Source organism: Leiobunum rupestre, chromosome 4, assembly GCF_980474605.1.
Source record: "Leiobunum rupestre chromosome 4, qqLeiRupe1.1.hap1, whole genome shotgun sequence".
Classification (NCBI taxonomy): Eukaryota; Metazoa; Arthropoda; class Arachnida; order Opiliones; family Sclerosomatidae; genus Leiobunum; species Leiobunum rupestre.
The window spans coordinates 23,695,877-23,723,351 of record NC_143387.1 but is presented as its reverse complement, the minus strand read 5'-3'; the positions used below and the strand labels follow the sequence as shown (position 1 = coordinate 23,723,351).

Sequence of the window (27,475 nt, the reverse complement as noted above, 5' to 3'; positions counted from 1 at the left end):
TCTGAGACTTCCAATGGCCGAGGCATATATGGTCGTTGACTCGAAACTCTCCTGACTTTGGTTGGTCGTGTCTGGACTGCCGATAGGAGTGCTCACTGGTTTACAGTCTTGCATGTTGAACCTTTCAAGAACCTTCTCGATGTAGGCGCTTTGGTGTAAGAATACGGAGCCGTCGCTTAACTGATCGATTTTAAGTCCAAGATACGTTGACGCTTTTCCGGTTATGATTTCGAATTCATCGCTGAAGTCGTGAAGAAAGTCATCAACCAATCCATCATCGACGTAGAGGATCAAGACCAAGAAAACGTCATTGGTTGAGTAAATATATAGACAGTGATCTCCATCAGCACTCTTGAAGCCATGGTTCTGAAGCGATTTGTCAATTCGTTCATTCCAACATTGTGGAGACTGTTTAAGACCGTAGAGACTTTTCTTTAACTTCCAGACTTGTCCACTACTATTGTCGAAACCTTCAGGTTGACGCAGATAAATTTCTTCGGATAGCTTCCCATGAAGGAATGCGGCCTTTACGTCGAATTGCCTGAGGTTGAGATTTTCTGGGCAACTAGGTTGAGAAAGATTCGTAGTGTCTCGAATCGGGCAACTGGAGCGAAAGTCTCATTGAAGTCGATTCCCTCTCGTTGCGTAAAGCCTTTTGCGACAAGCCGGGCTTTGTGCTTGACGATCGTCCCATCTTCATCATTCTTTGTACGAAAGACCCAACGATTTCCGATTATCTTGCGACCAGGTGGAGGATCAACCATTTCGTAGACGTCGTGTCTTTTCATTGCCGAAAGTTCATCTACCATCGCTTTCTCCCACTCGGCGGATTCGTTGCTTGAACGTGCTTCTCGTGCCGTTTGTGGTAACATGTCGCAGATGAGGAATGCTTTATTTGCTAGCTGGCACCTCTGACATGGTTCGACTTTCCTTAGTGTTGAACGATCTCTAAGGACTGGACCGCTCTTCTCAGGTTGATTGTCCCGAACATTGTCAGGAAGAGACACTGTTGCCTCATTAGGTGTGGTGACCTTATCTTCTGAAAAACCGGCAGCTATGATGGGCATGTTGGTGATGGGCTCGTCTTCTGAGAAACTGGCCGCTCTGGTTGGTATGTCTCTCAGTACGTCGATGACTGTGACGGGTCCGTCTATGCAGACCGTATCTTCGGTTGACTGCTCGCCCTGGTTACGAACTTCAGGAGAGTACTCCATGACATATTGCTCTGGATCAAACTTGACATCTCTTGATCTGAGTACGTTATCGAGCTCCGGAACGTAAATTCGGTAACCGTCAGCGTCATCTTCATAGCCGACGAGGAGACCCTTGTATGCTTTCTTTCCAAGTTTCTTCCGTTTCACCTTTGGAACGTGAACGAAGTAATCAGTGCCGAAGACCCTTAGATGCTTGATTGACGGATTTGGCTTTCCCGTCCAAAGTTCGTATGGCGTCTTCCCAGTAATGCATGTTGGAGCCGATCGATTCAGAATATAGACGGCCGTATTCACCGCTTCTGCCCAGAGCTTGGGTGGTAGATCTGTCCTGGAATGCAACATGGCACGGACTGACTCCATGATTGTGCGGTTCTCTCGTTCAGCGACTCCGTTCTGTTCGGGCGTGTACGGCATGGACGTGCGATGTTTTAGACCTTCTTGAGAGGACCATTGATGAAACTCTGCGTTGACATATTCTGTTCCGTTGTCGGTGATCAGCTCTTGAACTGGGTAATTCCGGGTTCGGCAAAGAGCAAGAAAATCCTTGAAATAGTCGGTGACCTCGGATTTCTTCGTTAGGAAGTAGACGGCTCGTATACTGGAATACTCGTCTTTGAACAGGAGGTAATACCTCTTCCCCTTCATGGACGGTGTCGGTGACGGTCCCAAGAGATCGGAGTGAATCCTTTCACCCGGCTTTGTAGCCTTCTCCAAACGAGTACCGAAGCTGTGCCTCGACATTTTTCCATAGATGCATCCTTCGCAAAGCTTGCTTGAGGTTTGGTTTTGGACTTCATATCCAAGTCTTCGCAACGTAGCTGCAACGTGCCGTTTATCCTGATGACCCAGCCTCTCATGCCAGACTTGAAGATCTTCGACTCTGTCATTTCTAGGATCGGCTGCTATGTGAGCGGAACGTTGTGGTTTCTCGACCTTGGCGTCCAAACGGTAAAGATCCTCAACTTTGCCAGGCAAGCAAAGGATTTTCTTCCCTCCAATGTTTTCATAGACCCCACAAGAGGTTGCTGTGACTAGGAACTTAAGGTTCTTGTTCCTCTTCATGACGCTTTTCAATGAAAAAACGCTACAGGCGAAATCGCTAATGTGCCAGACGTTGTGCACAATTTCGTAATAGCGTTTCTTTCCAATACGGAAAAGAAATTTGATATATCCTTCCCCATCGGCGGTCATCAGTGTCTTGTTTCCAATCTGGAGAGTTGCTGGAGTGGTGAACTTGCGGAATGTGAGGAAATTCGTGACGTCGTTCGTAATGTGCTGTGATGCACCCGAATCGAAGTACCAGGCTCCTTCAGAAGAAGAGTTGGCAACTAAGCCATTAGCTGCAATCACGCCTCCGGCTCTGTCACATGGATTCTCTTGGTTGCTGCTACTTCTGGATTTCCTTTTCAGAGCTCGACAGTCTTCGATGACATGACCATACTTGTGGCAATGGAAACATTGTCTTTTGTTTTTCCTGTTCTTCTCGGTTGAAGTATGGGTGTGATGACCCTTGCTATTGCGTTTCACCATCAGACCAGAGGAATCTCTGAAGACGTCTTCCTCTCTGGTAGCTCGGCCAATTAACAGACGTTCCAATTCGGCGACGGTCTGTTTTTCTGTGGGCATTGTGTCCCAGAGCATGCCGAATTCTCTGAATTCTTCCTGAGGTAAAGACTCGAAAATACAGGCGATGAGAATGCAGTCATCGAAGGATATGTCCTTTTCTGAATGTGCCGTTGAGAGAATATCTGCCCAAAGAGAGCACATCTGGGCAATGGGGGTAGCCATGTCGACATCAGGGGACTTCGTCGTGTGCATTAGCTGCGCCAGGAGCTTTCGCAGACGATTGGACGATTTCTGCTCGAAGATTTCAAGTAGCTTATCCCACATCTCCTTCGGGGTGTCGCAGTTGGCGATCATGTTTTGGACCTTTTTGGACAAGGTTGACCAGATGATGCCACGGACTGTACTGAAAGCCACTCGGTACTTCTTGTTTGAAGTGTATTCAGATCTCTCTGCTACTGTTTATGGTTCCGTTGGTTCAAGCCATTCGCCAGTAAGGATCTCGTATACGTCTCGTACGGTTAGAATGTCGACGATTTGTCTTTTCCAACTCCTCCAATTCTCCGGACCTGATAGTTTCTCGACGTCTTGACGAAAAATACTATCCATGGTTACTAACGGGAACTGTTGACAGGATACGGATTACGGTGATGGTATCTGAAACCGGGATACAGCAGACTAGATCATCAGCATAGTAGTGGCGCAGTGGAAGCGTGCTGGGCCCATAACCTATGGGAGTTTTAAATCCAATGTTAATCAGCAGAGCTACCCTACACTAACTAACTAATGAAACTAGTAAGAAATCATAACGTAGTAATTTAAAATGACAAACGTTTTTTAAGAATGAATACTTTACAAGATGAACGACATATTAGGAGTGACGATAATAATAAACGCTGTAAGCGAATATATATACACATAAGGTTAAAAAATAGTAATATAAGATTAGTGATTAAAAATATATCTTATTTACAATAAACATTTTTAACCTATTAAAAAAAACTAAACGAGAAAAGCCGATAACGCTTTTTATCTTCAACACAATTACAATAGCCTATTAAAAATAATCTTTTTACATTAATTTACTTTTGTCTAATAAATCACTGTAACTTCGAGACGCGTTTAGTTTGCTAAGCCTAATTCTCCGTTTAAAATTTTGCGTCAATTTCGCACGAAACAAGGTCACCTGAAAGTAAAATCCACGTAACTAAATACACAAATCAGAATGATATACCATGAATATATCTAGCTATGAATATACAATAGCAATAGCCTCTCTAACCTCCCGCTAAAATTTGGGTTGGGCTTATCTAGTCACGTGATCAATCACATCTGCTCCGACCGAGTGAGGAGCATGCCGTCATTTCCTTCAGTCTCCTGATTGGCTGAAAACGCGTCACTGGTCTCGAAAGTTGCCACCCAAATCAAATCGACATGATAGAAGGGCTATATCATAGGGTTGGATATTCATAGCTAGATATATTCATGATATACGTAGATTTTGCTTTCAGGCTTTAATGATTCCCACAGCTAGAGATAGATGGCAACATCGTCGAGTAATAACGTTTCAAATTTGAAGGTAAATTTTTGTCACGGGACTACCAGATTTCAATTGTACCTCTTTTATTCCCAACTCAATGGTTACGCCGTATTTTATCGCCGTTTTTGGCGTGTTGAATCCATAGAAATCTCATAGGTAACTAGAATGCTGCCGTGTAAATGGCAAATGGGCCAAACGCCGTGGCAGACGATAGCCAGTTCTCAGCCAATCAGAGCTCAAAGAGTGGTTCTGCCAAGAATTTAATGTCACCAGAGAGAATGACGTCACCTATCTCCCGCTATAGTAGGCAGACTTGGAAATAGTGATATTTTTTACGGGGGCCCTGCCTTAAGTTTATTTTTATTGAGAGCCACTGGCCCAAGCGGGGGGGGGGATTAGGGGAAAAAATTTAAAATTAGGTAGGGAAAATAGGAAAATAAAAATTGGTTACGTTACTTACATAACATTTATTAACTTTAAAACAAGCAAGTATATTATAATATCACACATAATCATTTGTAACGCTAGATCCCGCTCTCGTATAGGGTAGGAAAACAGAGTTTCAAAAACGGCGTACAAATCAATATGTTCCAGAAATTTCCGTAAAATGTTTAATAAATATTTTTTAATTCAATTGAGAGCCCCGGTGGCCCGCAACCCCCGTTCGAATGATTTATTTTAAGAGCCCACTGATTTTTATTAAGAGCCATTGGCCCCAAGACTCCCGCTAATTCCAAGTCTGATATTAGTAGCGGATCCAAGGAGGATTATTATCCTCCTTGGCGGAACCACTCTACGGCCTCTCATTGGCTGAAGGTTCAAGGCGAACTGGCGTCAAGCTCGGCCGTAGGCGGCAGCATTCTAGTTACCTATAAGATTTCTATGGTTGAATCAGATACGAGCTATTAAATCGGCGTTTCTGACGTTTTTAATTTCGGGTAATATCCAAAACGCCAAAAAACACCGATATAAAAACGCGAAACCTATTCAAAACGCCAAAAACAAGTTGGCAAGCCAAAATATACCTCTCCTCGGAAGAGTTTTTAATTTTCAGTGAAGCGTAACTGTATCCGTGGTTCGGCGGTAGAACGCTCAGATGTCGTGCAAGAGGGCTCGGGTTCGAATCCCGGCCGTTTAAAAAATTATACTACACCCAATGACAAAAAGAGGGCGCTTTTGGAAAAACATTTTCCCTGATTCTAAGAAACTGGGTACGCAGTGATTACCCTTTGCCCCGAAAATGCAGGCCTGACAGACAGACCCACAGACAGACACGGTGGTTGTATAACCCCTCCTAGGGTACAAAGTCCTCTCGGAGAGGTAAAAACACCGATATAATAACACGAAACCTATCCAAAACACCGAAAAAATCTATATATGCGAAATATATTGAATAGCAATATAATAGCTCGTATCTGATAAAATACAGCCAGGAGACATGACTAGGAGTTGACAGCGGTTGCCGCGGTGAATGGACCCCGGCGTCGTGAACATAAAAACCCGTTTTTCCCAAAAATTCCCGCTTTCTACCCACCCCTCGAATTTTCTCTCTGGCGTTTTCTTATTTTCTCGGCCATCGCGTAGATACTATACTATCCACATTGCTCCCTCTGGGAGAAAAAAAAACCCTTCTGGCGGGCTCACGCTGAGGCGGCTCTACAACCCAGTCAGAACTGGTTTTTTCTTCAGCGGTAGTTCCCACAATCCTCGCTAGAGAGCGTCACTAAAATATTTCATCTCGGGTCCGTCTCCGAGACTAGAGATACCACGGTTTGGGGGGTAAAAGTTTGAGAAGGGAAAGACACGTTTTTCGTTAACAGCGCGCGTTGGGAAAAGCGCCCGGCTGTGAACTCCAAGTCATGTCTCCTGATACAGCGTAACTATTCCTAAAATACTGAAATGGCTATAAAATATGATATCAATATCCTAAAATACCGTAAAAAATATGAAGAAATATCATAGAACACCGTCAAAAACTTAAAATATACGTATAACCGGGGCGCCGGCTGATTAAATTGGAAATTAATTTCGATTAGGCTTAAAAATCTCGATTTTTGGTTTTGGTTTTCCTCAATATTTCCGGAACCACTTATATCCGATTTTGAAAAGCAAACAATTCCGCCCGTCGATTGCTGTTTGTCACGTGCCCAAATTTATCGAATTTATATTGGTTGAAAAGGCCTAGTTTACTACTCCTAGGTAGAATAATTCTTAAAATAATAAAAATTTAAAATAGTCAAACGTTTTTCCAAAAAGGTATCATTCGACTTTCTACTATAAACGGTTTTAGAAAAATTTGAAAAACGAAGTGTCCAGAAACTTTTGTCCGAGGAAACCTGTAGGAAGATACTCTAGTCAGGAGAGCGCTGTCAAGATTGAGAGTGAGATCTGTCGGGATCGTTTTCGCTTTGGAGAAGACCACGTATTGGAATTTAAGGGGCAAAGCTTTGCGAAAGGCCAAAACTCTTTCAAACAGTGTTTTCCATGGGTAATAACTGGAACACAGCTCTGCTTCGATCAGTTTTTACAAGCACTAAAATTGAACCTGAATAGTTGATTGTTACGCTCTAAAGCGCTCGAATGGAACACGCAAAATTTGGTTGATACCCCGGTAGCAAATTAGTGTCGGGCCGACGTCGGCCAAAGGTACTAAACACTAAAGTCGGCCGACCTTTGGATTTAGGGTCGAAATGTCCCAGGGGTAAAAGGTCGGCCGCCTACAAAACGTCGACTCTTTACCGCCTTTTAATAGACGTCGGGCCGACTTTATATTAATGCGTATTTCCGACCCAAAACTGATCTTATTATTAGATGCCGCGTATTTCGAATACAAATAAGTTTGAAGAAAAAATAAAAGTGAATAAAAATTATCTCAGAAAATCCTCAAATAGTCAGAAAATAATTAAAGTATCCCCTTTTCCTAAATACATATGGTCTGTTTCATAAAGTAAATGTCGAATCCATTAAAGGGGAACGGTCAAGCTTTCACCAGTTAGATAGCCCTATAGCCCATTAAAAACTAAAATTTATGGCGAAAACCGCATCAAAAAATATTGAGTGGTTAATTTTTAATAAAATAAAGAAATTTCGGGAAATCGAAAAGAGCGCGTCCGCCGCGACACCTGGTGAGAAGTCGGTGAGACAGAAAAACAACGTAAAAGCGCGCGCTGCTGAAGACGCAAAAAATTTGTTTTGCACGCGTGGCGCGTTCCAGTTATAAGAGACTTAAGCCTAAATTGCGCGATTTTAAAAGTTAGGATAGTTCGCAAATCGCTCATACGGTGTTAGGAGCGCTGGCGGCAGCCCCTAAGATGGCGGTGAAAATTCGAACCCAAACACCTGGCGTTATTTTTCGTTTCAACGTTTTGGCCAAAAGCTATTTTTTCAAGACAAAAAAAAGGTACGTATTAGTATATTGAACGTCTTGTTAATCTTTTGATACGGAAGTAAGGCCATATTTAGAAAAGCTTGGCCACAGTGGCGTAGCCAGGGGGGGGACAGTAGGCACATGCCCCCCCCCCCGAAACGTATGTACAAACATTATTTTTTTTACATTTTTTTTCAATGGTGTGCCCCCCCCCCCGAAAAAAAATCCTGGCTACGTCACTGCTTGGCCGTTCCCCTTTAATTAAATGTAAGGTCTATTTTTAGTCGGATAATGGTCGGCATACCGACCATAAATAGTCTCAAAAAAGGATTTACGGTTTTACTTCTGAAAAACGTTCGGACATTTTTAGGTCGGCATTTGGTCATTGACCATAAAGCGACCTTTCGACCGTACACCGAACCTAAAATGACTTCATGTGCAACAGGGGTATAAGCGGGATCTGAGAGCATTTTTGGAGCCATGATCGACCTTTTTAAAAAAATCATTTTGAGTATGAAAATACCACCAAATATTAGGAAATGAAAAGCTGGTAAATAAACTTGCTGGACCCATACAAAGAGAAAAAATTATAAACGATTTTGAGAGAAGGAAAAAATGACCTATAACGTGTAGTGTCGCTGTTAAAAAAAAATTCAGATCAGTCAATTATCAAAATTTATTTTTTTTACACCATAAATTTAATGGATACCATTCTGAATATTTTAAAATCTATTCGTAAATGATCTGCTCGTAGATGTTTGTCCAGTTGACTTTTGCCCTCCTGTTAACTCTTCATGAGATTTCACATTCAGGGTCATTTTTGGACCTGTTGTCCACTGAGAATCTCTTTCGTCAATAACCGAAGATTCTACAGTGACTATGTGCTGGCCAACAACTGGAAATGCAAGCAGAAATTGGGCTTGGAAATAATCATTGTGTAGATCAACAACCTGAGTCATTACATTGCCATTATCAGGGTTCATTTTGACATCAAGAGGAGTGGATGTTTTTGATTGAATAGCAGATGAAACTGATAGCAATACTTTTTCCACTTTTCTAAATAACCCTGGCCGTTGTCCATGTTGGACCACTCCTTCTACTTTCACAGCTAAATTGGCTGTGTGATTGAGCATGATGGGATCTCCACTGAGCTTAGGTTGGGGTGAGATGGCTAATTTTATGGTAGTGCTCTGTTGGCTTTGGTAAAACAGTCTAGGTAAACATAGTGGAACTTGAAGTAGGATGCGACATATTCTTCGCAAATGATCTATTTTATTCTTTCCAATGACTTTGACTTCAGAACCTTCCTCAAAGTCTCTTATAAGTTTAGAGACTTGTTTGCAAGCTTCGATCATCCGATAATTTTCTAGTGTGTGTTGCATTCTTTCCACTGCCAAAATTTCATCATCTTCTACCGCAGTAGATAAACTAACTCCCTGATTGTATTGCGCAACTTGTTCCACTCCCTGAACTACCAGGAGACAGCTTTGTTGTAAGAGTTGCAAATGACTCAATGTTTTAGGATGAGCATCAAATACAGACTGATACAGAGAACCATATTGCTCAGCCAGTGATCGAAAATCCTTAGCAGTTTTTCTTAGTTGCGTAACTACTCTGCCACATTTTAGTAAATCATCCCGTGTTGTTAAAGCTAATGTAATTGCAATGGCTGGAGGTGGTGAAGTATTTAAACAAGATGAAGAATGTAATAGTTGTAGGAATCCCTGGAGCATTTCACACCTCAGCCTTGTGTACTCTTGTTGAAATTGTAAAGAATGTTGCGGATTTGTAGCAGCTTTGAAAGCTGCTACTGCTTTGATGTAGTGTACAACCGCTTGATTCAAACTGCCTTCCATATCATTTATCTCGCTGATACTACATTCTGCTTGGCACACTTCGTATAAACCAGTCAACCAAAAATGAAAGTGCTCAGAGCTAACTTGGTTTGACAGTTGAAAGAATAGAGGAGCCGCAAAAGTATGAAGGCCATATCTTGTCGCTTGTCGAGCAATTCTGAAAACTGTCCACAAGTCTAAATCTTCTAATGTTGATGATAAAAATGGTCTGTCAGGAAGATTGGGATAGACATTATTGATACTAGCTTGAAAAAACAAAGTATAGACCATAATTATTTCTTTGGAACAACTTTCCCCACTGACAATTTGAGCTACAGAAAATCTGTTTATCATATCCAATAAATCAGTTTGCAGTGATGACAATATTCCAGCGCTACGATTACCAAGTGCACATAGAACTTCACACAGTAGAGCTGTGTATGGCCCAGAATATGTTGTTAGTAAAGAGCCCACTGAATCAACAAACTGTGAACATAAATCGGAATTAACTTTGCAAAGGTTAACAACACTTTTGAATACAGTTTGTAATCCCTCCTCATATTCTGACTTTCTTTCATTTTGAGAACATATGAGTAGTAATAATGTTTCAATCGTAGTTACTACTTCATCCATTGGATCAAATTCCAAATCAATATTTTCCTGTAGTGAGTGAATGGCCAACTGCGAAAGCAAGGCTATTGTTGCTGATGCAAGTACTATATTTTCGTGATAAGCACATTCTTGACACAGCTGTAAAACTGGACAATCATCTGCCAAACCAAATTTATCCACTGCAACAGAGTTAGCCAAACTGGCTAGTAGGGTTACTGCATGAACTCTTAAATTTAAATAAGGCACATTCAATGTGTAATTGACAATTGCATCTATATTGGCAGCGTTGAATAGATGTGGACCATGAACAGCTAAATGGCTTAAATTTCTTAATACTAGCAATTGAATGTCCAATCGTTGATCATCATGTAAATATTGTAGTAACAGTGTTACTTGTTCAGGAATACTTGTTACTGATGCACTGGCCAAATGTGTAAGAACATTCAAAGTGACATTAATAAATTTTCCAGATGGATAACTTGATAGTAAACTTAAACAAAGTTCTCGAACTAGAGTTGTTGTTTCTGCATCATGGTGCATTTGTTGGAAAACAGAGAGAAGTCGAAGTTTCATTCCAACTGGCGTTGCTAGACCTTCAATCATAGCAGCAATTTTTGTGCATATGTTTGAGGCAAAAACGTTGGACTTTGATGCAAATTTTCCTGCTGCATAGATAGCAGCTTTAATTTCTACTTGATCATGCGAATCCAAGCTACTTTGAATACTATGATGTATGTTTTTTCTTTCTGCTGCAATTCCAGCTATGCTGCCCAATGTACGTAGTGTCAGAGCTCTAGCTACCGGATCATTGCTGTATATAACTGAATATATTCTTCTGAGAAATTCGTCTATATTCAATATTTTATCCAAATGCTTTTCATTTTGTTGCATTACTTGAAGAACTAACACACGCAAGAAGTTAGTTCCAATACGGAATACTTCTGATAGCTTTAGGCAAGCAGAATTGATCAGAATAGGGAAAGGATATTTTTCAAACAGTTTTGAAAATCGGACAATAGCTTCACACTGTTCACCCAACTTTGCTGAGCGTAATCCCTTGTCAAGTTCCATAAGTGCAGAGTTGGCATCATGATCTGGTTCTGAAAAGCCATTTTCTCCGATGACAGCTAATCTCGCAGATATAGATGCCATTTCAATAATTAATGTATATTTTTTATTCTAATGTCCCAAATCATTAGTAATCACTGTAGTCCTGCATGATATATGTTGGCCAAGCAGACGACTTCGACTTGACGATTAAATTTCATGGCTGCCAGAACAATAACAAAAGAAATCGTAGGGTCATTGTAAGGTGTGACGTTTTTTTTCCAGACAACCCCGTTTGAACCAAACATGGGAGAGGAAGTTAGAAACTTAGATCAGTGATTCAGTGGCGCACCTGGGACCCTCCTGAGCACACCGAATTACATAATTTTTTTACCCGAGACTTCCACTAGCCGTCGGGCCCACTCATTTAATTTAATTAATTTCTGGTTGTACCACAAATGACATAGACGTTCGTGTTTTCTTATTTCCACGAGTTACTGATAAAATAAGTGAATTTTTATGTGGACGCTTGACACTTCCAATAAGAAAGTTTAATTTAACGATAACTTGGGATGGTGCTTTGTAAGGTCCTATTTTTTGCCAAAGCGGCAGAGTTAGTAGGAAATCAGGAATCTAGTGTATACCTGGACGTTGAAACTTCACTGACCGGTTACCAGCTAAAGGTTCTGTTGCTAGAAACCTTTCCACAGTTGCAGATTATAGAAAAGTCATTTTTCTTGGCTATAAACGAAGAATATTTAGAGCTTTGTAATACGATAGCTATTAAAGATGGCGATGAAGTGGCTGTAATTCCCCCCATTAGTGGTGGATAATTATGGAATTCACGCCTATAGTTCACATTACAAAAGACAAAATTAGTGTAGAGGATGTTCTTAGGACTATAATAACACCTTCATCTGGAGCAAACTCTCTATTTGTTGGTACCACTAAAGACAGTTTTAAAGGAAAAAGAGTAATCCAACTAGAGTATGAGGCTTATGACTCAATGGCTCTAAAGGAAATGACCAAAGTTTGTTTAGAAGCTAAAAAGCAATGGCCACAGCTGGAAAAGATAGTTGTTATTCATCGTGTTGGTACAGTGCCTGTAAGTGAAGCTAGCATAATAATAGGAGCCTCTTCAGAGCATCGCAAAGAAGCTCAGGAAGTAGTTCAATTTACATTGGATAAAGTAAAATCTACTGTTCCTATTTGGAAGAAGGAGATATATGAGGATGGTTCAACATGGAAAGAAAATTGTGAATGTTTTTGGCTTTCAAAATAACATAAAATATAATAAATTTATTTGTTCAATAACTTTTCTAACAAAGTTGGGATCATTTCTCTGAGTTCATCTGCTGTTAATTCAAAACCACTTTTAATCCACGCACTTTTTAAATCGTTCAAAATTAGCGCAACTTTTGCACCCTTCTCGATTCCCAATTCTAGAACAGCATGTCCATTAATTGGAAATCTAGGAATTTTCCACGCTTCAAACTCTTTATATAGATCCACTTTCCCTTTATACTTGAAGAGTTCACAAATGCAATCTTTAAGATCTCCTACTTTGGCTTTATTTGCGTAAGTAAAAACCAGAGTTTGGTAATGCTTGATCAGTTCATTATGGTCAAGGTCTAAATTCTCATTTCTATTCTTTACTATAAATAATGCAAGATCTCTATCATAATTTGAAAAACGCAGCCTGTCATGGATAGATAATACCTGCAAATTTTAAAACAATCTGGTAACATGTTCAGTAAGTATGCAAGATTTAAAATTGAATAATTTACATCAATATCATTTTTTAGTAATGCAGCAATTAAAGTTGCAGGTTGTGCTTTCATTGGTATCGCCCTTTGACAAACAGCATTGAATTCATCTAAGTCTAGTTTTTCTGGAAAACCTATAATAATTTTTAGACTTCAGTAACCTTAAATATAGCAAAATTATCCAAAATCAAAAGCTGTACCTAAAAATGTTGTTATTCCTAAATCAATCATTTGAAGGAATTGTTCTCTACTGAAATTGCCACTTAGGATTTTCTTAGTCTCGGACCATAATCGCTCACCAGATATTCCTAAAATTGCATTTGCTACAAATTCACTGACCATGCATAAATTGTAATTATACCTTTCAATCCTCCCACATTTTCACGAATAGCTGTTAAAATTTCTCCATCATGCTTATCAGGCTCTACAGATATTTTTCCATAAAACCTAAAGTAACGTAAGATCCTTAAATAGTCTTCTTGAATTCTCTGAACAGCATCTCCTACAAATTTAACTTTTCTGGCATCTAAATCTTCAATTCCATGAAAGTAATCATAAACTGTGCCATCTAACCCTATTAAAGTTATAAACCGTTGTTTTTGTTTTGTTTCAAATATATCAGATTATCTAGGTTTTTTACCCAAAAATAAAGCATTTATTGTTAAATCTCTACGGTTGGCATCTAGTTGCCAATCTGTTGTAAACTGAACTTCTGCGTGTCTTCCATCTGTAAGTACATCAATTCTGAGTGTGGTGATTTCAAAATTCTGGATCTCATTTATTCTGGTAGTTATAGTTCCATGTTTTTCGCCTTTCATATTGAGCATTCGAATACCTACAAATTATGGGAATTTCATTCGATTTGGCAAGTTTACCATGTATCATAGCAAATATATTAGTTACCTTCTCTTTCAAAAATTTCTTTCATTTGAGATGGTGTGGCAGTTGACGCCAAATCAATGTCTTCTGGCATTTTATTCATTAATAAATCTCTGACAGCACCACCCGCTATTCGTAGCTCATAATTATTTTGCTTAAAAAGATTTTCCAGGATTTTTAATTCTGGTGTGAATAGTTGTTTGAATTTTGGGTTTTGGTCGATCTTCATTACTTTGGGTTCTATTTTCGTTACGTTCTCCCAGTATTTTGCTAATTTTACAATATTATTATAACGTTTAAAACGTTTCCAAGGAATATTTTGGTATAATTCTCTATTCAATAAATGGCTTGCAATAACCGTAATTAACATTACAGACTCAGTGCCAATACGGTATCCTTTAAATTAGGTTTGTCCGTCTGTTCGGTTTGTTTGAAATTGTTTCCCCGGAGCCACTGCCTACGCCGAACGGGTCGCCCCATAGACATAGGAACTATACTTATACCTAGACGGAGTATTGCAGATTCTGAAGGCATTAGCTTTTTGTGCCCGGTTTTCAATCCCACGCGCGTCTCATGTGTGATATGGACAAAATTCCGTGGCGCCACCAAATCGTTTGGTGGAGAATGGAGAAACTATAAAAAGCGGAAAATTCTAATGCTGGACGCAAAAACGTATTTGCTTACCGAGACTTGTAAAAATTGTTTAATTTTCGAAAATAAAGTTAGTTTTTGGTAAAATACAACGCGAAATAAAATATTTTACGTCAATTTAAACTTCAAACAATTGAAAATGGTACAAACTTGTGTGGCTTCCAATCGTCAAAGTCGGTCACCAAAGGAAACAATACCATTTCACAAGTATTTCTTGTTTAAAACCTTGTATTGTCCATTTTTCACAATAAAGATTACCTCAATCTAACTTAAACTTGTGCTCAAAATATCTTAAGGCAATAAATCGATGGAACTTAGTACCCGGAAAGTATCACTTTGTTTGTGGAAAACACTTTAAAGAATCAGATTATCATATTGGCAAAAACGCGAAAGATCTCACGCGGAGAATTCTTAAGGAAGACTCAATTCCTTCGGTTTTAGCGAGGGGAAAAAGTGATCTAACATTCACCTTAAAAAGTTATCAAGAAATTGAACAACATTTAATGTAAATATTTAGAAATTCGAATGGGCATATATTGCCATCCTTCAGAGGTATCAAGAATATGAAGGATTAACGTTGGCTAACAAATTATCAAAATTTCATATACAGTTTAAAACTCAAAAAATGAAAGTCAACTTGGCCGCACAAACAGTTAGCAGTTCTGTGGCAAAAAGCATAGAATTTTTGAAAGAGGCTGGTGATCCAGTGTTTCAAGGAAGCGGGCCAACATCTAAATTTATATCAAAAATTGATCAGTATCTACAAAAAAACAATTTTTAAGCAACTTTTCTCCACAATTTTGACACCGTATCTTACCTCACTGTCCCTTGCAGTTTGTTTGAGGCATTGAACTCTCGAAATCCATGGGCTAAAGGTTACAAGGCACCAATTCGGCTTTCCAACCTTGAAATAACCAAATGTTACATAATGAAGACTAAAGAACTTCTATTCAATTTAACAGACCTGGAAGGCAACTTGATTTTTTAAAGCCAAAGAAAGACAGCCATTATTGGTTTTGGTGTCACAATTCACAGTGTTTTGGACATTGGAGAGAAGTACATTGTTCCCCCTGATGAACCACTGAAGTATATTTTTTAAAATACCAGATTTTGCAAACAATTGTTTATTTTTTAAGGTACCTTTTAACTTAAAAACTTTCGCAGGACCATTTAGAGTTATATTTTAAGTTTTTAACACAATTCGTCAGCGAGGAGGTTGGAACAACAATCCTACTTGTAGAAACTTCACTGCTGCATACAAAAACACGTTGGTTACTAAAATGAAAATCAAAAAAGTGGCCACTTAATTGCTTTGGACAACACTCACGTTCCAAATTTGTGCATGGTGCCAGTTCCAACCAACGAACTTAGAGTTATTAAAGAAGAATCTCTAGAGGAAGAAATGGATGACTTTATTATGTTTCTTACTGATGAAACATCAACATCCAACATCTTACAAGAAAACATAATCCGTTATATGGCTGGTTTTGTTGTAAAGAAATTACAAAAAGAATTAAAATCCGAAACATGTTTACACGCTTTAGACGAAAGGCATTCCTCACTATCAAGTCATAGCTATGTAAAGGGGGATCCAACCAAACTTCTTCTCCTTTTAAAGGACAATGGTGGATTATGTCATCCGACAGCTAGTGTTCTCAAGATTTGTAGCTTGACCGAGAAGGCAGTGAGATACTTTGGATCAATTCAAACTGTGGCTAAAAACATTGACTTAAAAATAGAATGTTTGGTTCTGCGCCAGTTAGTAACGGACAATATTTTTCCAACTCTTACTGAACACATGTTTGATGACGAACTTGGATCACAACACCACGTTAATGTTTTGATGAAAAAGATTATCGAAATGTACGTTAACATAAGGCTGAGGAAAATAAGCAGAGACATAAACAATCAAATGAAGAAAGAAGCTATTCAAAAAAGACTCACCAAGCTAATACTTTTTCAAGGGCAATAAGAGTTCTTTAATCCTTTATCAGTGTGTGTAGAATCCCTTCCACAATTATACCTCCCTTTTACATCCTTTGATTGCAATGTCAATAGCCAAATACTCAGACACTGTTCATTTTTATTCCTATTATCATGTATTTCTGCTATTATTTATATTAATATTGAAACTAATATATTCATAAGTATTACATTAACAGATAAATATCATTAATATTTACTCACATTTCATTATATAATTTGGAAATTTATTGGTACATTCCTCCATACTTCCTTTGTTTACATCTTACAGCTGACTTACTTTTTTTAGTATAGTCAAGCCTATAGCCTAGGTATAGTTAGCCGCGCGTAGACGCCGTAGGCGGCGCCACGTAATTTTGTCCATATCACGCATAAGAAAGCGCCATTGCTCAAAACCGGCCTCAATTTCGTAGATCCAGCAGTTTGTCTAGGTATAAGTATAGTTCCTATGTCTATGGGTCGCCCTCACATCGCCGAATTCTCCTTTTCTCCGAATTGATTTTTTTTTTTAGAAGCTCGTTATGAGCCATTGCGACGGGTGGGACAATTCAGTCCGCTCGTCCATTTGATTAATCAGGTGCGAGATATGTGTTACGGCCACGCCAACGGGGGAATACTTGGGGATAGGGTTGGGACACCCGTGGCGGAAGTATGACAACCACCCGTTACGGGATTGGTGGTCGTCCTCACACGGCCATCCACAAACTTTGCCTCCCAGACGCTTGGGATTACAGGAGTAAACCACTACTCCCGGCATTGACATATTCTCGTATTGCTTTTACTCCGAAAGCTCATATCACCGAAGTCCCATTTCTCCGAAATGTATTTAGTGTAACTATGCAGAGATAAACCTCCTACGTGTCACGCCTGCTTGTGGCTAAAGCAAGATTATTTAAATTAAATAATATTGACTAAAGTTTTCCCCTTATTTTAATTTTTGGTCGTAATTAAATATGATGTTTTATTACAGTATAAGAAAATTGTTTGTTAGCATATTTTATTGTTACAATACAAATTCTATAATGTAGATGGCGCTGAAGATCTCCCGGCACCGGTGTTCTACCTAGATGGCCAGGCGCTCCAGGAGGTAGACGAGACGAAATACCTGGGGGGGGGGGACTCATAATTTCGCATATCACAACTCCAAATACAAAATTCCCATAAATTCCCATATCGCCGAATTCCCATTTCTCCAAATTACCATAACTCAGCATTCCCATTACGTAGAATTCTCATATCTTCGAACCAAAACCCCGAATACAAAATTCCCATAACTTCGAAATCCCATAACTTCGAATAGTAGTTTTTTGGGTACGGAAATGCTAATTATTATTCTCAACTCAATGGTGAAGTTTGTTTTCGTTGTAAAGCTCTCTTGCGGAAGTGAATAGGAGAAAGCGTGTTGATTTCAAATAAATGATGAAAAAAGGACTATAATTAACGGAAATAATGGAAAGATTCAATAGGCCATATCGTAAGTAACATAATAACATTAAGTGTGACAATTAACGAGATTTACAACGGAACTGATTTTCATAGCTATAGCGCAATCCAGATGTGTTATCAGCACAGAGCCCCCTAGTGTCTAAAACACGCGAGACTTCCGCCTAAGCCAAAATATCTGGTTTCCGATAGATCGGCGGAATATTACACTTAATTGATAAAATAAAAATAAAATTCGGCGGCACGAGCCCACATATGTTTTTTGGCACGCGTGATTCGCACGCGGGCTTCAAAACAAACGCAAAGTTCCTCACGACTCCAGAACGGGCTCTCCGATATTAGGATTATATTCTTAAAAAAAATTATTCACCAAGGACGGTAACTTCAAGAGAGTATCTTTGTCGCAAAAAGGTTCTGTAAGGAAATTATAATTAAAGTGTCCTACTTATTGTAGTTATGGCACCTATGGCTATATCTAGATATATATTTGAAACTCAGGTATTATAAATATCATACGTCTATAATATTTTTCAATAAGTATGTCACTTTGGAAAATATTTTACTAACGTCTCGTAAGAGCTAATCACAGAGTGACGTCATCATGGTACGAAAATCGCCCCGCTAGACACGATAACGAGCAGACGCAAAATGTCACCGAAGTCCATTATAAAGTCTCTCTCGTGACAGACTTATGTAAAATATTATAAACTTATGTAAATATGTACTGGTGAAATAACATCACCCAAGTTCAACTGATAAATTACCTATACTTAAAAATTATCATTAATGATTATTTGTAATTTAAGATTAAATCTTGTCACATCAGGGCCGTGCCGAGCTTTCGTGGGGCTTCGATTTGAACTTTTCCCGTGGCTTGCGGGCCCCCTAACAGTCGCTCATGGGCCCTTTTCAACGGGACAATGCGGATTTTGCCCCCCTCCCACTTTCCCCCCGTCTGCACGGCCCTGTGTCCCATATCAACTTATTTCATATCTCAATCTAATAATCACCCCGATAATCATCCCCGATCATTGCCAATTTATTTTTTGAGAATTTGGAAGACGTTACTTTTATGGACGATATTTTCTTTGTGGGGTCAGGCAATAGACAAAATTTAGACGCTTTTCACCAATCTATTAATAATATTAATTCGAAAATTAAATTTACTTTAGAATTAGAAAACTCTGGTCGATTATCGTTTTTAGATATTAATATTGAGAAAAAACAAAATGGCTTATGTTTCACGATGTACCAAAAACCAACTCATTCAAAAACGTTTCTAAATTTCAATTCCAATCATCCTCACCAGGTGAAAACATCAGTGATAAAGGATCTAAAAAGCCACATTGAGAAAATATCTGATAATCCCTTTTTAGATAAACAAATTATAACTAATCAATGAACAAGCTCGGACTATCCTAAAAATTCGGTGACTTCTATTCTGAACCAAAATATAGTTCAAAATTTAAAACCAGTTGATTCTGAAAAATTAAAAACATTGGTTCTCCCATACATGAAGAACACGACGGAAAAATTCAAACGTATTTTAAAACCATTTGGTATAAACCTAGTTTCGAAAACCACTATCACATTAGGAAAACAACTTTCAAAATTAAAACCAAATATTTTTGAAGAAAATTTACGAGGTGTAATTTATGAAATTCCCTGCTCGTGTTCTAATGTATACATTGGAGAGACCAAACGTTCAATTACCGATAGAATTAAAGAACATAAAATTTGTATAAAGAACTGTGATTTGACAAATGGTATTGCGAAGCATATTTGGGAAAATGACTCTCACTCGTAAAAATGGGATGATTTCAAAATTCTAAGGAGAGAATCAAATTGGTATAAGAGAAAATTCTTAGAACTTAGAAGGCATATTTATTCGAAAAAAGGGTACTTTAAATTTAGATAGAGGCTGTTCAGAAATAAATAACTGGGGTCTACATAATGTTTAAAATTATATTTTTATTGTAGTATTTATTCCATTTGGTATCTGTTTTGTTTCACGTTCTTTCTTTTTTTTTGTCACACATGCGCCTCACGCGACATGCTTTAAAATCTCGTGTTTTTAAATTTATATTAATAGGCTTAAAAAAATGGGTTGATAAAGGGCCACGGCTCGAAACGGCTCCGAATAATAAATTTATACCGTGTGATCTTCTCCAGTTTCATTGTTTTTTAATCACAGTAATCTCTTTTAATCAGTCATTTAAATTTCCATGAAAAAAGATTTGACCATTATTTCAAATAATAATTTAGAACATTGTTATTTTGCCATATATTTTTTATACTCACAATATGATTATAAAAAATTTACTTGCGTTACGTATTATTTTGTACCCTTTGACGTTTTCAGTATAGGGACGTCACCACTGCCTTAATTAGCAAAAACGCATCAAGGACCGAAAGTCCATTTCGAGAAAATCATTGAAATTCATTTGGAAAAACCATTTAATACGTTTTAGCTTAACTAATTAATAGACCTTCATTCAAAAAATGCTATTTGCAAATTTGTTACTATCTAGTTTATACCAATTAATGTGTTATTGCACAGTAATTTTAAAATATCATGACTGATGACGCGTCTATATCTAAAAAAATATTCAAGCTAAAAAGGTTTGTTGATTTAATAATAATAATATTTCGCAAAATAAAACTCTGCAGGCAACCACATAGGCCTATACGTGCTGGTTAGATTTCATTAAAAATTAGATTAAAGGCAATTTCCGGGATAGTTAACTTTTGGTCTTAAAACAATGGCATAGACTTAAAATGCAAAATAAAACTTTTAATATATTTTTATTGCAATTAGTTTAATTGCTATCATTAAATAATTAACTTTAAACTTGAAGAGTAGACGCCTAAGCGATAGGCTTCTCCGTGAAACGACTGGACAGGATGTTTATTGGATAAGGGGACGCAAGGCTGGGATTGGCTGCTTTCGTTCGTCTCTTTTTCACGATTGTAGGAAATTAGTTTTCCCTAATCGTCTTTTCAAGTTTTCATGTAAATATAAAATGCCACGAATTAATCCTTTTGACGTTGAACCAGAATACACTGAAGAAGAGCTAAGAGAGTTAGAGAGGGTAGAACAAAGCCGTGGTGATGAAAATTTAGGCGATATAAATATCGAGGAAATGATTGAGAACTGTTCTTGTGGAAATTGTGTTCCAGACTGGTTAGGCCTTGGTACCAATGAAGAAAAAACACTAATATTGAAGAAATTTTTGAATGAGCGAGACATAAGAGCTGGGTTCATTTGCTGCCAACAAATTGATAACATTCTTCAATTGTTAAATGAAAACACTGATCATCCTTGTCAATGCATTACTCAACAGGAAGATTATCAAGTCTTGTGCGGTACTAGAGTGCGAATTTTAAGGGCATTTTATACAAGTTATTTACATTCTAGGAGACTTCCACGTGCCCCAGCTGTGTTAGCCAATCGTACTTATCGCTATACTGCATATAGGAGCTGCACTAGTTTACGACAAACTTGGAAGAAATGTTAGACGTGTTTTGCCAGTCTGCGTAATTCTCAATGTAAGAAAGAATTATCCCGAAGCTAACGTGAATGATTATAAAAGTTACAAGCCTGGGACTGAAGTTGAACAGTTTAGGCTCTTAACCTAGAATAATTGATTAAGATCTTTTACCATTTGATCCATATTAGTAAGGGTAAATATTTTACTCAAAAGTTAGTTTTAAAATTCAAGTTAAATTTGTTCCCTAACGGTTTTTCAGTGATATTATCAAGTTCCTCAATTATCTTGCTAGTAATTCATTAACCTTTAAATGTTTGGTTATTTTTGTCATATTTAGAGCCAAAAATAGTAATTTTTTATTTCTGTTAAAATAATTTTTAGAAAAGCTTAGTCAAAACAGACTTAAATGAGAAATGTTTGTAGGTGAAACAGATCTAAGTGAGAAACAAATTTGTGATATAACTTAATTTTTAGTCAAAAATAATTTAACAGATCTGTGTGAAAAATGCGAGATAAATGGTTTATTTTAACAAACTCAGTTAAAATTAAAAACCAAGTTAATTTTGTTCCATAATGTTTATTGTTTTTAGTGATATTGACAAGTGCCTCAATAATTTTACTAGTAATTCATTAACCTTTGGTCCAAAAATTAGTAATTTTTTATTTGTTAAAAAAATTTGAGAAATACTAAAAACAGACCTAGGTGAGAAATGTTTTTAGGTAAAAAAGATCTAAGTGATAAATAAATTTGTGATTATACCTTAATATTTAGTCAAAAAAATAAAGGGACAAATCTGTTTGAGAAATATGATATGGATGGTTTATTTTAACAAACTCTTTAAACAAAGTCATAAAAGGCACACTGTCAAGGGCATTTAAAAAAAATCGAAGATGAGCTTTCTGTTTTTAATCCAGGTGGCGCCACTGCTGCGTTGCGACACACTAGAAATATTTATTGGCAAAAATGCACTGGATAGTGTGCCTTTAATGTTAGTAATAGTTATTATTAAACAGAATTATCAATTAAAGTGATAAATATAAAAAAATGATTTTTATTTTTATGGTTCCTATAAACTTTTTTTTATTAAGGGCAACTATGGCTCTCTGAAAATATTTTAAATAAAACTACATTAAAAATGCCAAGTTTTGAAATATGGTAATCTCTCTAAACAAATCTACGCTTTTTAGCTGCAGCGATTAACTCGGTCTTATCAGGACAAGGAATTGAAGCCATATTAGTTTTTTTCCTTATTTTTGGCAAATCTACTAGAGGAATATCCTCTTCGTCCATCAATTTTCTGTTCATAATGTTTTCTAGGATAGTATATATGAAACCATATGTTTTAGGCTCTTTAAGCGGCCTAGCGTGCCATTCACCGGTAGCTTTGGAGAAATAAAAATCAAATTCTTCTTTGCATTGTTTCTGTGCATCTAAATGCTCTTCTTTTTCAAAATAAAATTTTCGGTTGATGTTAAAATTGTGGTCTAATGCAGTCAGCATGGTTCTAGCTTCCATGACGTCACTGTCAAACTCTTTCTGTTTAGGACAATACTTTAGCATTAAACTGTGATATGACTCCAAAGTTGATGTATGTGAGAATGCATTTACTTGTTTAAGGTCTTTTAGTAGATTTTTGTTCAGAACAATGTTTACAAGTGCATCATGACTAGGTGTGTCAGCCTTAAGCCATTTTTTTTTCCTAGCCGCATCTTGTGATAAATCTTCATGCATGCAAGATTGATAGTGAGGAAGGTTGGGAAAAGTATGTACGTTAGTGATGTGAAAGCAAATTGATTTCCACATATCTATTAATACATCAACATTCTGGTTACAGTGTTCTGAACAATACCACAAATGACGACTCAACGATTTCACCCATGGCTCTAGCTCCTGATTTGATTTCTTTCGAGCAATTAATTTCAGTTTCGTTCTTATGTTCTTAGATAGATGCCAAACATCAAATTGATGATTAATCTCAGTATAATTTTCTCTGATAAATTTCCTAACTTGAATATGGCGATCACTTGTTAATTGACTAATTTTGACTCCAAATTCATCCAACTTTTTTAAGCCTCTTTTAACTCCTTCCAACTCCATATTAGTAGATTTGTAGTTAACTTCCGACTTGTTCACGATTTCAAAATGCACACATTTGTTTGAGTCTTGATCCATGAAAGTTACACTACAGTACTTTGCGCTATGACCTACCGAGTCAAAACGACCATCAACAGCGACCTTCTTTTCTGACATTTGCTTTAAATCTGCTATAACACTAGTTTGTTCTTTTCTCCAGGCTGCTTTTATTTCAGGAATTACCATATTTCGTTGTATATCATAATAAACACTTTTGGCAATGCACTTCAAGCCCATAAATTGAAAAATAGAATTTATTCTGTGGAAAGTTGACCCCGAAAGTAAAATGCTAGAAGCTAGAAGCAAATTTCCGGCAGGCATTCTACCTAAGACTGGTTGAGATTTCCAAACACTCTTGTGACCACCTGTACAAATTAATTTAATACTCAATTGTGTTCCCTCGTTCTCGCTTTTCGAACATCCCGAAATATCAATTGGGCTTGAGCAACTACTTTCGTGGCATCGCAAACGACATAACAATTTGTCAAGTTGACTTTCAAAGATAATGTATTTTTTCTCCTGGAGTAAATTTGTTTGCAAAGATATGTCTGATTCCATAACAGAGGGAGAGTCCAAACTAGGCGCATATAATGAGTCATTAGAATAGGCAAAATTATCCTGCTCCGACTGTTCAGAAATTTCACCAAGAGAAAAGGGTGATTGATTATAATGCGCACCACGTACATTTTTCAATGGAGTAGAGGTAAAAACCATTGGCGTTGTTATCGTACGACTTGGACTAAATGTGTGAATTGATTTTGTAGCATAAGAATGATCTTTCACAGCCAAAGTGACTAATTTATCTTTGAGAGTAGCCAATTCCAATTTGATACTTTCTTCAGTACATGTATCAGTTCCAACACTAATTTTATCAGTCTCAACCATCACATCAGAGATAGTTTGTACGAAAATAGACCTTGTAATGGGTATTGCATTAATTCCAGCATGAACCTTTTCAACTTGAGAACCAATTACTTTTGAATGGCTAAACTCAGTTGATAAACTATCGCATTGAGTTTGAAGTTTTAATTCAACTTCAGAAGTTTCTTCAGTGGTCTGTTCAATCAATTCAGGAAGATTTAATGTTGGAATTGAACCAATTTTGAGATGTTTACTTTTTTTAGGACCAGTGCCTCTGATTTCTATGCAATCACTAGTAAAATGATTTTCACAAACCCTTAGGTTACTGCTGGGTGGCAAAGGCTTAGACGCAGACGGTGACCCAAAATACGGAGCTCTTACATGTTCTTCCGCGAACTGAAGCCATTTTTGCGCGAGTTCGGGGTTTTTTAAAAAATTAGGAACTCTATATAAAGAAACCCCAAATTTTGCAGAGAAAATTTTACACCCTTTTATTATACAAACTGGCATTATGATGTTGTTGAAGCCGGTGCCCGGATTATCTACTGATTTCATTGAATACTACAGCCAATTTCGATGAGGCGCTGTTCACCCGAACAGCCCGTCAACGAAGTTGGCCTTGCTACAGCAGCCAATTAGGACACGGTCCGAAAACTTTGAGGGGAAACCGAAATACAGGGGGTTATGGCGGCGCACATAATAATTAATTAAATGCTTCTAAGTTAATTACAATTATTTGTTGTTTCGTATAACAAATTTTATTTTGAATTTTAGGCGTGTGCCATTGTTTTAAGACCAAAAGTTAACTATCCCGGAACTTGCCTTTAAAGATTTGAAAGCTCTACAAAAAAGGTTTAAATAGATAAAACCAAATTTAAAAAAAAAATTAAATTTAACATAAGAAATTAAGAATTTTGCGGAAGCCAAATGCCAAAAAAGAATTCCGATACTCAAGAACGAAATAGCGGAATTGAATTCTGAGTGACATTCTCTCTGATTCCAGCCCAGCACCGTAACCAGGATTTGATTTCGGAGGGAGCACACAATGGGAAACAAAAAAAAAAGCCATAGGTTTCGGGGGAGGTGGACTTGCCCCTTGGCCCACCCATCTGGCTATACCACTGCATGCTCCTCTCTATTTGAACTCTGTTTGAACCCAAAAACCAACCTTTTTCTATTTGACTAGGCAAAAACATAACTTTTCACCCTACCCCTCTAAGACCGAGGGGTAAGACAGTCTCATAGAATCTGTACACCGAGTTCGTGCATTTAGCACTGTTAAAGGTACATATTTTCAAGAGTTCGCGAGTTCCATTTAGCACTGTCAAAGGTACGGCAGTGTACACCGAGTTCGCAGAGTGTCTTACCCCTCGTCTAAGACGAAGCACTTAATTACATACGTTCCTGATTTCCATACGTGACAAGTCACAACGTAATTTAAACCAAAATAAAAAAAAATGCCATAGCACCCACTTAAAGGAAGAAACAACTGGACCATGATTATCCAAATTAAAGTTCGACTATTCAAATTTGTTTAATGCTGGGAAAAGGGTGGGGCTACTACCTCTCTGCTGAGCGGCCTGACACGTAGTCACAGAGTGGATAAAAGATTGGTTATGTAAGGTTACAAGGTATTCGTTTTGGTACGGTTTTACCTCTATAGATCACCGTAAAACGAAATAGAGGCTACGCGGTACCGTATTTCGACCTCGAATTCGTTTTTTAGTGTTTTTCGAAAGAGTATTTCATATTTCGTTTATACTATAAATATTAAAAATAGAATCAATATAGTTTCAAAGTTATTGATTGTTTTCATTTTGAAAAAGCATGGGGTAAAACTGTTATTCAATTTAAATAAGCTTAATGTTTTTTTGAACTAGCGTATTGACGTGGGATCTTTTGGGGCCCCCTGACCCAGGAACTCTAAGTCCGCCCCTTTGCGTCTTTGCGTAATACAGCAAACCGGAAGCTGTCAAACATGCGTTGAAACCGGGTAAATCGATATTGTTTCCGCATATTACAATTAAAAATTTTGTAAAATTGCGATGTTTAAATAGTACGAAGCGCTCTTCTATCACACGTTTAAAGAAGAGTAAAAAATTCGCCATTTTGGAAAATGATGACCAAAGTTATAAAAAAGCTACATATTCACCATAATACCATAAGTAACATAATACTTTAAGTGTGACACTTCCTATTCTCCCAATGATACATTTCTTAATGATAGTCTGTCTCGGCAATGACCATATAAATCATTAATAATAATAATAATAATAATATTTATTTCGCAATACAAAGTTTGCAGGCAACCACAGAGGCAAAGCCTATACAGGGTGGTTACCAAAACAGTACAAACAATTAAAATAAATAATTTAAAAACAAATACACAATATAGATTATACCAGATATAAATGAAATTATAAATAAATAAATTAAGAATTTTGAAGAAGCCAATCCGAAAAGAAGAACTCCGAGATCAATGACCGAAAATGTTGAATTGAAAGAGAAGTGGCATTCTACCGGATGTCAGCTGGCAAAAGATTCCAAATCCGTGCAATTCTGAAGAAGAAGGAATTTTCTAAAGCCAAGCATCTAGCAAACTTTAGATTATACGTAGGGCAGGTCTTCCGGGTGCATAATGTCATTTTGTCATCTGTATTAAAGGTCGGTGACTTGACAACTTTCAAGAGTGTGACCATATCCAAAACACTTCTACGAACGGAGTGTGGCCAAAGGTGAAGATTTCGTAAGCGTTGGCTATAAGGAATATGACCAGGCAAATTAGACCGAGGCTACTTAAGGTAGTAGCTCGGGAAATTACGCTGTACGCGTTCCAGCGCGCTGCAATATCCTTATTGAGATAAGGATTCCAAACTGGAGACGCATAGTCCAGCACTGGCAAGCACATCGAACGAAAGAGAGTGGTAGATGCGGGCGTAAAACCAGTGGTTCTACGAATAAGACCACAAAAGCGGTGAGCTCGATTGCTAGCGTAATTAATGTGGGAGGTCCACTTTAGATCTCTTGAAACGACGACACCGAGAATCTTCATAGAGTACACACTGTTAAGTGGAACGCCATTAATATTA

The 27,475-nt window shown here is 37.7% G+C and overlaps 5 protein-coding genes and 2 long non-coding RNA genes across 8 annotated transcripts; 3 read left to right on the top strand and 4 right to left on the bottom strand.

Moving 5' to 3' along the window:
• Nucleotides 1–8,346: 8,346 nt before the first annotated feature.
• defl (Integrator complex subunit 7) lies at nucleotides 8,347–11,314 on the bottom strand. The gene has a single exon (XM_090172358.1). It carries the CDS (start codon nucleotides 11,281–11,283, stop codon nucleotides 8,407–8,409), a length of 2,877 nt encoding a protein of 958 aa, XP_090028484.1. The 5' UTR covers nucleotides 11,284–11,314; the 3' UTR covers nucleotides 8,347–8,406.
• Nucleotides 11,315–11,458: 144 nt separating this feature from the next.
• On the top strand, nucleotides 11,459–12,011 carry Mocs2A (Molybdenum cofactor synthesis 2A). The gene has a single exon (XM_090172049.1). It carries the CDS (start codon nucleotides 11,751–11,753, stop codon nucleotides 12,009–12,011), a length of 261 nt encoding a protein of 86 aa, XP_090028175.1. The 5' UTR covers nucleotides 11,459–11,750.
• A 2-nt stretch (nucleotides 12,012–12,013) lies between these two features.
• Nucleotides 12,014–12,492, top strand: LOC149947214 (molybdopterin synthase catalytic subunit-like). Its single transcript, XM_090172048.1, has one exon. The coding sequence runs from the start codon at nucleotides 12,014–12,016 to the stop codon at nucleotides 12,458–12,460; it is 447 nt and encodes a 148-aa protein (XP_090028174.1). The 3' UTR covers nucleotides 12,461–12,492.
• On the bottom strand, nucleotides 12,458–14,411 carry LOC149947213 (CCA tRNA nucleotidyltransferase 1, mitochondrial). The gene is made up of 6 exons (XM_090172047.1): nucleotides 13,848–14,411; nucleotides 13,585–13,779; nucleotides 13,306–13,518; nucleotides 13,145–13,252; nucleotides 12,966–13,078; nucleotides 12,458–12,897 (listed from the first exon to the last, which is right to left on the bottom strand). Exons 1-6 carry the CDS (start codon nucleotides 14,191–14,193, stop codon nucleotides 12,478–12,480), a joined length of 1,395 nt encoding a protein of 464 aa, XP_090028173.1. The 5' UTR covers nucleotides 14,194–14,411; the 3' UTR covers nucleotides 12,458–12,477.
• A 562-nt stretch (nucleotides 14,412–14,973) lies between these two features.
• On the bottom strand, nucleotides 14,974–15,544 carry LOC149947212 (uncharacterized). The gene is made up of 3 exons (XR_016480454.1): nucleotides 15,439–15,544; nucleotides 15,292–15,378; nucleotides 14,974–15,205 (listed from the first exon to the last, which is right to left on the bottom strand). It is a non-coding gene; the product is annotated as an uncharacterized LOC149947212 (long non-coding RNA).
• A 76-nt stretch (nucleotides 15,545–15,620) lies between these two features.
• On the bottom strand, nucleotides 15,621–16,544 carry LOC149947211 (uncharacterized). Of its 2 annotated transcripts, none has more exons than XR_016480453.1 (5): nucleotides 16,419–16,544; nucleotides 16,266–16,353; nucleotides 15,932–16,202; nucleotides 15,802–15,864; nucleotides 15,621–15,725 (listed from the first exon to the last, which is right to left on the bottom strand). It is a non-coding gene; the product is annotated as an uncharacterized LOC149947211 (long non-coding RNA). The 2 variants fall into 2 exon arrangements; XR_016480452.1 differs by having other exon boundaries at nucleotides 15,932–16,189.
• Nucleotides 16,545–20,638: 4,094 nt separating this feature from the next.
• Nucleotides 20,639–21,487, top strand: LOC149947210 (uncharacterized). Its single transcript, XM_090173157.1, has 2 exons — nucleotides 20,639–21,266; nucleotides 21,319–21,487. The coding sequence occupies exons 1-2, from the start codon at nucleotides 20,924–20,926 to the stop codon at nucleotides 21,345–21,347; spliced, it is 372 nt and encodes a 123-aa protein (XP_090029283.1). The 5' UTR covers nucleotides 20,639–20,923; the 3' UTR covers nucleotides 21,348–21,487.
• The last annotated feature ends 5,988 nt before the right edge of the window (nucleotides 21,488–27,475 follow it).